This window comes from Achroia grisella, unplaced genomic scaffold (assembly GCF_030625045.1).
Source record: "Achroia grisella isolate CSIRO2021 unplaced genomic scaffold, CSIRO_AGI_Agris_v1 utg807, whole genome shotgun sequence".
Lineage (NCBI taxonomy): Eukaryota > Metazoa > Arthropoda > Insecta > Lepidoptera > Pyralidae > Achroia > Achroia grisella.
In genome coordinates this window covers 1,392,812-1,403,958 of record NW_026713028.1, presented here as the reverse complement: position 1 = coordinate 1,403,958, position 11,147 = coordinate 1,392,812, and the positions used below count along the sequence as shown (strand labels likewise).

Genomic DNA, 11,147 nt, shown 5'->3' with positions numbered 1-11,147 from the left:
TATTGATAAAACATGTATACAAAACACCTATATCACAACCAGAAACAAATGAGTATTATTACATATTAAAGCCCGACACACAAAAAAACTGTTATAGCGTAATTGTAAATATCACCGTAGCTTCGAAAACAAATCTACCAAATATAATTAAAAATTTGTTCGTAAGTACTTGTGTCTTGGTTTTTTGTGTAATACCATTTTTAAAGGATTTTTTTAAATTTTTTACTAAAATATTAAATAAATTTATTGTAATCTTTTAACCTATAAATGCAACATTTCTATAATACTTCTTATTAATGATTATTGAGCAGATCATTAAAATTCCCATGACTCGAGCCATTTCAAACCGGCCATGGTAGAGTTTGGTTCGTGTGCGAGCGGGCCGCTCATGCCGTACGCTAGAGGGGAAAACAGGTAGAAACTGTACACTGTGGTAGACACCGCTACTCCCATCACGCAGTGGTACATGGTACGCCCGATTTCAGTGCTTAAGTAGCTCTTTATACTGGTCAGCAGGTATTCTGTTAAGATACCTGTAAAGAGAACAAATAAGTAATTCAATTGCGTTTCTTGCTAATTCTTCTCAATTGAATCTATATACTGAACTAGATGGTAGGGAAAAAATTATAATATAAAAAAATTTACATTCATAAGTGGCCTACATGAATAAATTATTTTTGAATTTGAGAAAGGTTCAGTTAAAATTGTATGCTCTTATCATCACAAATCATCAACTGTTCCGAATTGTTTACTTTTCTTTGATTAATTGAATTTAAGGAATTACTGGATCCAATAAAAAAATACTTTTATTGTTGGGTACCGGGACTGTCAGTAATTGAACTGGTGACCCCATTGCTAGCAATATACTATGTCAGGTTCACATTCACGTCCACGTGGTTCCTACTGGAAACCACCACAATAAATTCCTGGTGAATTTGTCACAATGGGTCACTTAAGACCTGACTTCATGTTCGTCTTATTATTCTTAACTGAAGTTCCGCCAGCGTATATCGTACGTAACTCAATTACTATTTCTTACAGTGGTAACAATCTTACGGAATAACCACGTAATGCTATTTTGCATGCATGGTGTATGAATGATGTAAGTTGAAGCATACCTGTGATCATAGAACTGAACACGAGAGCTGGGAAGTAATGGTGGAAGTAGAGCACGCGCCCCATCGCCCAGAACGGCACGTAATGTAGCGCCCACCCGGCGAAGCACCAGCCGGCAGCGTTCAGCAATCTTCTTTCTTTGCCATCTGTATAAAATATAATATACATATCCTCTTATTATTACATTATGTTATCATAGATTAGCATTTCGCCTTGGTTTCGGACGGGTGCAAAGATTGTATGAATCTCATAAATATAGAAAAAAAAATGTAAATAACCAATTTTATCACATTAATGAATACATGACAAAGTTTAAACTAAAATTTACCTTAATGTTTACTATAGATCAGTAAAATTTTAGATTAAGCCATGTTTTGTCACCAGTTTTGTCGAAATATATAAAAATAAATCCGCAAATACGTGACTAATAATATTCAGAATGTAATATTGATTTAAGTTGTTGGGAAAGCGATGAAAACATTAAAAAACGGGTCTTAAAAAGCCTTTTATCAAAACAACTCGATAACAGTAATAATATGAAAAAATGTTTTAAATAAAAGTTGTAGAGAAAAAAAAATTTGCACAAAAAAGCTCCTCTTAATTTTTTCATTATCTGCTGTTGTTTAGTCACAAAAATTCTCTCAAAAACTACTGAACGGAAACTTTACAGTAAGCTAATACATGAGAATAACATATAGGCTATAAATTTCACGCGGGTAAAACCGCGGGGACAGCTAGTTCTTAATATGCCGTGGCCGGTAGCTGATTAGTATTAATAATTATTAACTATAAGTCTGGAGTAAGTTACCTTGTAAATGAATGCCGAGTGCTTCCGCCCTTTTATCCCGTATGGAATTGATAACATATATCATTATGAATATGACGAGGAAGACTAGATTTCCCCACCACACCACTGGGTTCCCGAGTAGGTAGATTCTATGAGCGCTACCGGAAAAGAATTGACCCTGAAAATAAACAATACATAAATAACTTTCTAAAATATTTTATAGCGCCAAATAGTCACAAATTAAGGACATTGGACATTAACACCAAATCTATATTACGAACTGTTTAACAGAGACTAGACTAACATGCTTAGGTGAGGGAAGGAATGAATGGTAAAAGTATTAATTTCAAAAACTTATACTGATGATTACATTTTATATAAACAACAATAAAAGATATATTAATAATAATATAAATTAGTATATCTTACTAAGCTCTTTGCTGTAGGTTTCAAATTATAAGTCGTGCGTTAGAACCTAGACCTTTTTCTTTTATTTAATTATCGTATCGGTCGAGTTTACTACAATAACATGATTAAAAATGTAATCAAAGGAATAACAAATTCGCGGACAAAGTCGCGATCATAAACTAGTTAATAAATAATAGAAAGAATAGCAGTCACACAAAGAGGCATTGTTTGAAAGACCTACGTGCAAAAGATTCTGGTGAAGAATATCTGGTAAAGAAGAGTAATATTGACACCTGAATATTGTTACTGTAGAAAAATGACGCGACGATTAAAATCATATTTTATTTATTTCCATAAATTTGATGATTGTTCAAAATGACTTATTTGACAGTTGATGTTGACTGTCATATATTCGTGACAGTAACAAATTCCGTATACGACACTGATGTTAACTTGATTTTAGTGATTATGTTTGCTTATTGTCAAGTTTACTACATACATATATGAGTGAAAATACGTACCCTATAATTGATAGGCCACTGCCAAGGTTGCGAGGTGACCTCGCCCTCTTTTGGTTTAAGGCCTGCATTCCCTTGAAACATGACTGCATGCGACTCTATGAATCGTTCCACAAAACCCGATGCATACGCTTCAAAACTCACTTTTGGCACTGTAATAAAAAGTTATTAAATAGTCCAATGTGGATGAATGTTTTGACATTTTAGTGTTTAATGTGAAGATATATAGAAATATAAACTAAGATTGCATAAAACACTTATCTGTTAAAATATGATACCATATGGAACTAACAAAGGTAAGCTCTAAAAGAAAAAAGTATAAAGTTTCCCTCTCACTTAAGGTAAAAAACCATAATCACTCAAACAATGCAAAAATCTCTTTCTCCTTGAAGTTGGTTTAAAAGAAAGAAAAATATTTACTAACAATCCTCGAATATATTATCCTCGACGTTCCATAGAGCATTTTTGTCTCTTAAGTTAGGATTGCAAGCGACTTCTTGCTGCTCATACCCCCATTTAGGCAGTTGCTTGCCTGTGGTTGTGAGAACACATGCCTGCAAAAATATGTATATAAAATTTTATGTTGAAAGTTCCAAATTAAAAATATATAAAAAATAAAGTAATCTAAACTTGGCGCTATTTTTGTGTATTATCTTATCATGATATACAAATAGTAATGTTTAATTTTTTTAACAACATATTTGCATATCGTCAATGTGACTCATCATTACCTACTATAATCTTAGACGTAATTGAGAGAGATCTTGCCAGCTCGACGTCAAGATAAAATCAACTGAATCAATTGACATTGGTATAAAACCGCCACAAAAAGTAGTGAACAAATTTGAAATAAAAATAAACTATTAAAATTGTTACTTTTAGTACAGATATAATGTATCATAAACAGTTTAATGAGATTTTATATAATTCCTACTGGGTTTACCTGCAGATAATGTACTATCATCAACCGGCTCCTTACTGTTTGCACTTCTTCACCGTCCTTGGCGCCAGATATTATAATCTTCCACACATCATTTGCATCACCAACACCATCCTAAAATTTTAATAATATTGTAACTCCTCATAATATGATGATGATGATGTTATTTTTTATGTTCATGAACCATTATATTCAAAACATTACTTCAATGTTCTTCATTTCAGAAGCCATAACACGGCGATTTCTTTTGGTAATCGGTTATATGTAAATCATTAGGTTTAGCAGTCCCTGCTAAAAATTTTTATCAGCCATTTTTTTGTATAACAACCTTGTCTCTAATTCTTGTGTTATATTTATGTATATCTCAGTTTCAGATAACGCGTTATATATAAAACATTGACGTTTAACTTATCTCGCTAAAGGGGACTTAAATAGAATATTAAGAAGAAACTATAACGTGAACGAAATATGTATGTTTTATTAAAATCAAACTAAACTAAGAAAATTTGAACAAATTTTAGTAGGTATATGAACTAATAAAACTAATTATGAACTGTACAAATCATTATACATTTCACAGTACAAAAATATAATATAGGGATATCCCCGCGTAATATGAAAATGCATTAAAAGAGTACCGTGTTAAATTAAGTGAAAGGTAGACCCAAAATTCCTCCTACAAGAAGTTATGTCGACATATATTGAAAACTCTTTACACAACTAACCTCCCCGTAGCCGGTGACCTGCATGCATTTGGTGGTGATGGGAGCGCGTTCTCGGTGCGAGTGGAGGTTGCGGCCGGTGGTGAGGTGCGTGAACCGCACCAGGTCTCCGCTGCGGACCACCACCACGCCATCTGCCGCCTCACGGTCGAAGGGCTTGATTATCCAGCGGTTGTTCTCGTCTTTGTGGGTGTATGTTGTTATCTGTATTACGTACAGACTTAAAATAAATAATCATAATATTAATATGTGAAGCAAAAACTTTGTAACCCCTTTTACTAAAATTGTACGGACGGAGTAATATAAAATTTCGCACAAATAGTTTATATAGAGAAGGCGTGTAGAATGCATTTTTTTAAATTATTCATAAAAATAAATTAAACAAATAAAGTCCCAATACCCAGTCCGCCTCTTGTACCTTGTTTTGTTTTTGTAAATTATGAAATATAATGGATATGCCATATACAAATATGCCAAGGTACAAGAGGCGGTCTTGTCAGTCAATTTTTTTTTTAATGAAGAAATATTGGAGGATTAATTTGATTTTGTTTAAATATAATTATTACATCATAGTACTTTTTTATTAAATAAAGAAATTATACAATGATCTCTCATGAAATGCCAGATGCGTAATAAGTAAGACAGTAATACCTGTTGCTGTCTCGCTCCCACTCCAGCCGGGAACAAGTGATGGTGAGAATGGAGATATCCACCACCCGTGCGATGGTTTTTGAGCGTAATTTGCGCCCCATAAGCTACCAGCTTGGGTGCGCTCGCGTTGTGTAAGCTGTTACCTTGTAACCGCGCTTGGAAGCCTGATGAGTAGAAACCATCCCCATTGCCACTGTACCAATAAAAATAAACAATTATTTACTCGCTATAGCAGACATGAATTTTGTATAAAAGGTGATTTTTATACAAAATTCATGTCTGCTACAAAATGCCTGCATTTTAAATGTATTTGAGATATATGAAAACGAAATGATTATATTTGTTTGCAATTAATTGTAGCCTCAAAAAATAGTTAACCGATTTCTAAAAAAAATACTATACAATATATGAGCTCTCTGTATAATTAGTTATTAAAAATAAAATATTTCATGCTAAAAAATCAAGGACATAATTATAAGTTACGTTCTTACCTTTTACTGAGAACAGTCAAATGAATCCAGAAGAAGAAAACATAGAGCATACCAGGGAAAATTATTAGTGTTATACTTCTTCCTATTAAATGTTTTATTGTTAAACTCTGGAAGGAAAATAAATACATTAGTAAAAGTTATTATTATACTATAACTGTAGTTTTAAAAATTTACTGGCTCTTATTGATCGTGCTAAGTGAACAACAGTGAAAAATAGTTAGGTATAAGAAGAAGACGTTATAAGAAGTACGTAAGTTAAGTTATACCTAAGCGGGATCGATCAGAGGGACCAACCAAGGCCGCCGGTGTAGTGCCCGGACGCGCGAGGAGGGTAGTAGGTAGTAATGCCCTTTACTAATTATACGGTCTACCCTCTACACATCCGGGCACCCTATACAGGCGTCCCCGTTCGCTCCTCGGATCGATCCCCCGTCCAATTTATATGGTAATTAAAATTATGACAGCTTGAGCCGAGGTTCGAACCCCTATCGTTAGGTGAAGCTGTAAAGGCCAGTTGTGACCAACAGTATTAGAATATTTCAAAAAAAACCCTCTTCCCTTTCAAAGACTGTCGAAAAAAAATCTTACAACAGGCTTCTGCAGATCGCCAAGCACATTCCACAGATCCGCCACAGTCCTCAAACCGACAAACAGAACGACGAACAGTCCTACAAACTTCACCGATATTGTGCAAGCTAGCGACGCCCCCAGGAACGTCTGCCATGCAAGCATCCGGGTGGAGAAAGGGCCATATCCTTCGTCAGTAAGTGACCGCACCTAAGATCAGAAAACATTCTTACTTATATATTATGACGTAGAGTTTCACAGCTATTTTTTACAGCATAGCAAGTTTGCGGCTCCATGATGGTAAGTAATTAGCGCCGCCCATGAGCACCCGCAACACAGAGGAAGTGAGTTGCCAGTCTTTTAAGAAAGAATAAGCTTACTTCGGCGTTAAATAAATTGTTTTGAAATGGAATAAATTATACACATGAACAGTATCTATATATACGTCGTCGTCAAGTTGCACTCCCGCCTACTCCGGAAACGGACAACCGTACCAGTGGACAAAATAGCTATACTGTAATTTCACTCTTCAACTGAAATAGAACTTGCTTAGCCTACAGACACACAGGCCATAGAGACAGAGAGCACTTTTGAATAGTCATAACAATTTGTTTTTTATTTACCACTCGTTTGGAAAGTTGTATCATCACAAGAAGAAAGAGCAAGAAACTTGTATGTTGCTCTTTTATCTAATCCTTGTAAGTTTACATTTATAAGTCGAAATGTGTGAATACACAGCACTAATTTGAATTATAAGACTTAATTGCACTTACCTTAAATGCTCCAAAAATAGAACAACTCATGAAAAATAGTAGAATTGGATCCAACAAGATGTATCTGTTTAATGTCAAGAAGCCCACATCTGAAAAAAACAAAAATTAATCACTTATTAAAAAAAAAATCACTTATTAAAAATTAAACAACATTGTTCTTTAATTTTTAATAAGTGATTCTTTTTTAAATTTGGAATTGTAAAATTCCTTTGAAGAAATCTAATCTTATAAATATTATAAGTGTCTATTAAAAAAGACATTCAGGATCTGGATGGATTTGAATGATGCATAGTTAGAAAATATCATTAAATTATAGTTTAGCACATTTTATAATTGTATTTTACAGATACAGGTCTCATGCCTAGTTCAATTCCAAGCTCATACAATCACAAATTGCTTACATTATATATATAATTTTAAGACCTGTGTATGATTATGGCTTAATAAAAATGTTATAATAATTTTGTTTGTTATTGTAACTTTACATTTTTATCTTATATATCAATAACTTACCACACAGTAATAGAAGGGTTCCTAAAAACGTAGAATCAAGAGATTTAGTCATTTCCCAAATAGTTAGAAATGTTAGAGGTATAATTAAAGCTCCCAATGTTGTGCAGAACTGAAATAAAGAAGAATTTAAAATATTATCATATCAAAATTCTATGTTGAACAATAGGTACTTGTTACACATCAATTCACTGAAAAGTAAAATTAGTTCCAAATATAATTAATAAGTAAAGGCTTGAAATTAAAGAAAAAAAAGAATTTTATATATTCATATCTACTTTAATAATAATATGGTCAATTTTAATGACAAATTGTCAGGTCTAGAAAAGGTAAATGAAATAAATAAAAAAAAATAGTGATACCATTCTCATTCCCTCATATCTGGCATCATCATATTTGTCTCCTGGCTTTTCAAATGGAAATGTTCCATCATAACCAGTCAATTTTCCTGACAGTGCTATGAGCATCTAAAAAAATCAATAAACTTATTACAATAGAGCACTACACTAAGATTATGTTATACATTCTTAAAAAAGTGAGTACAGTGAGTAGTGCTATACCTATTTTATACACTATTTTGATATATGAATTTCGAAATTAGTTTTATTTAATTTATTTAAACATAATATAATACATCATACAAAAACAAATACACCATAATTTACTTTATATTTCCATTGCAGTAGCTGTTTATGTAATCACACAGTACAAACACAAATACAAATTGTAGGAATCCAACAGTCATAGTGTTACAGTCTGTATGTATAGATTACTCTAAAACCTGAGTTTTTTATGCACATAAAGAAATAATTCATCAATTTTTTAATTACCTTACCAAGTGGAGGGTGAACATCAAAGAAAAATGTTCTATTTATATACCAGCTAGCCATTTTACCAAAATGTGTTTCATCCCAACTGAAAATTAAAATATAGTGATTAAGTGGCTTATTATTATCTTTGATGATTGCATGCATAGAACTTCAAAAACAATGAAACAACATGAGTGGTTATTATAAAATGATGTGTTATATATTATTAAAACACCTATATACAGACATATATGTAGTGCTAAACTGCTAGACCAACGAGGCCATCAAAATAATTAATATTATCATACCGCAATCATACAATGTGTACAAGTTTAACATACATATGCAATTAGTGGTTGAAAAAGTATATAGCCATTTTTTTACATCAGTTAGTCATAGTTCATGACTATGTACACTTAATACATAGTCCAGAACAGAGTCTAGTCCAAGTAAAAGATATTGACTTACCAAATATGATCAGGTTCCAAAACTTTATAAAATCTAGTTAAAAAAGTCACTCCACATATTAAAGCAAAGGCGGTCCACCATCTACAAAAAAAATTAAATTCATTTTAATAAATTATTTTTGATATTTTCTCTTATTCTATAAATAGCAAAGAAATATTGATTTATATTACATTTTCCTATAGCATAGTTAGGCTTATTTAGATATTATTATCATGTATTATAAACCTATGACATTGTGACATTTAAAGATTTACTGTGTATGCTCTCTATAGATGTTGTACAAACCTCCTATTATTTATAAATAATCACTGTTTAAAAGTATATGTATAATAAAACACCTCAACATACAAGAAATTAAAATGGATATAAATCCTTTTGCATAAATTGTAAATAGCTCCAATTTTAAAATTCATCATTATGGTATATTTATTAAAAATATACCATAATGTTGAATCTTAACAATAATAAAAATATTAATTAGTTTTTTTTATTAAATTATATAGTAAGTAACATACCTACAAATATAAAAGCTGAATATTCTATGTTTTGTGTGTGCATTACAGTATGTATATTATGAATAACATATCGACAGACAGCAGTTTTGCAGAATAAAGATTGTAAACATTGGAAAAACAAAGCTAATTTTTATTATAACAAACAAAGTTAATTATCTGTCTATATATACATATATTGAATTTTTTTTGGAGGTTAGTTCAGAATAAATACATTTAGTTTACTAAATTTACTACTTAATTTTATTTTAATTTACTACTACTTTAAAAGAATTTTTCTATTCAAATCAGTAGTTCCTGAGATTAGTGAGTTCAAACAAACAAATTCTTCAGCTTTATAATATTAGTATAAATAAAAATAAAAAATAACAATTACTAACATTTTATAATTTGGTGACGTCGACGTAATTTTTGGTTTCTTTGCAGACATAATATATAATTTTCGGAAAATAAGATTTCAATATGAGAGTAGAAGTATAGTTATAAGAAGTAGGTCGTGCGTAAACTAGTGGACAATTTCGTGCATATTATATTTTAAAGAGGTTTCTTAATTTGATGAAAGATCTATACCATTAAGTATCAAGTATTTGTAAAAATAATCTAATATAAAATATGGAAAAAACTTTTTACAAAATTTAAAGTTTTCAAACAAAAAGTCATTTAATGAATATAAAAGAAATGTCAGATATATTATTATGACTGTCATTGTCTTCGTTATGTCAGCCAGTGTTTCGGTGATATTGAATGACATCCCTAAGCCACAGCTAACAATTCCCAATGACTCTCGAACTTGGTGAAATCATTGATCAAAATTAAGCAATATAAAATAATGTTTGCATGAAACAATGTTTTAATTATGGCATATCTGCAAGAAATTGTTTGAATAGAAGAGTTTTTGAAAATTATGTTCCCTTATCTGTACCCGCCATGATAAGTTTAATTTGTCTGAAACTGTTCCAAACTTATTTGACAAAAAAATTAATAGTGATTGCTTTAATTTAATTAGTTTTTATAAGTAGTGTCAAATTAACTTTAATAAACACGTGAAAATATGACATAAAAAGATTTCATCCCTGATCCAGATTGTATGTATATAATAAAAGTTTGGTGGATATTTTCAAATAGTTGTGAATTAAAAAAAAATGTTGGAAAATTCAAATATTTTGTTTACCGTCAAACTCCCTATATTGACGTTAAAAAAACTTTTGGTTTTTAATCACGTCCGCATCAGCTGATGATATTTAAACGGTTAAAAAGCTCAGTTTATAAAATAAAATAGCATTGAAGACTTCATTTATATACTTTCTTTTTAACAAAAAAGGCGTTTTCTGAATTGCATAGACAGGACCCCTGTTTATGAGTATGGTAATTTAGTCCCCATTAAAAAGAGCAAAGTTAGTATACTAACTAATTATGTATATTAAGAATTGTTGTTCTTAAGGTACATCCGTACGGTATATCAGTTGTCATTTTATTTAATAGTACGACACTACGACTGTAGCAAAGAGTAAAGTATAGGGATAAACAGTACTATTGGCAAAAAACCCTGGTTTATTCAGGGAAAAATATTTTTAGAGAGAAGGTTTTATACTCAAATTTGTAGACTGAGATTTGAACATTGTAAATTCAATGCACATTTACACCGAATGAAGATCATTCATTCTCCGATTTGTCTTTTATGCTCTAGTAACGAAAATCAAACATTAGAACTATTCAAATGCACTGCAACTTTTAAACCAATTTTCGACTTCATCATAACAACTATCGTAGAATTATAAACATTTCAATTATGGACACATACATGGACTTAACACAAACTTATAATTAATGAAAAGATTTGGCGATATCGCCTTGAAGAAATTTTTGAATTTCATG

The 11,147-nt window shown here is 31.3% G+C and overlaps 1 protein-coding gene across 1 annotated transcript; it reads right to left on the bottom strand.

Moving 5' to 3' along the window:
- On the bottom strand, positions 1–9,932 carry LOC131851752 (protein O-mannosyl-transferase 2). The gene is made up of 16 exons (XM_059202297.1): positions 9,653–9,932; positions 8,761–8,841; positions 8,314–8,398; positions 7,846–7,950; positions 7,487–7,595; positions 6,974–7,062; positions 6,222–6,410; positions 5,634–5,740; positions 5,143–5,335; positions 4,495–4,695; positions 3,773–3,883; positions 3,254–3,383; positions 2,833–2,981; positions 1,925–2,081; positions 1,119–1,262; positions 1–533 (listed from the first exon to the last, which is right to left on the bottom strand). Exons 1-16 carry the CDS (start codon positions 9,700–9,702, stop codon positions 316–318), a joined length of 2,118 nt encoding a protein of 705 aa, XP_059058280.1. The 5' UTR covers positions 9,703–9,932; the 3' UTR covers positions 1–315.
- Between the last annotated feature and the right edge of the window lie 1,215 nt (positions 9,933–11,147).

Bases quoted from the DNA above. Each gene is read 5' to 3' on its own strand.
- LOC131851752 (XM_059202297.1), bottom strand. From the start codon at position 9,702: ATGTCTGCAAAGAAACCAAAAATTACGTCGACGTCACCAAATTATAAA. The intron at 8,399-8,760 runs GTAAGTCAATAT...TTTAATTTTCAG, and splicing joins TTGGAACCTGATCATATTTG to TTGGGATGAAACACATTTTG. The intron at 3,884-4,494 runs GTTAGTTGTGTA...TTAAAATTTTAG, and splicing joins AGGTCACCGGCTACGGGGAG to GATGGTGTTGGTGATGCAAA.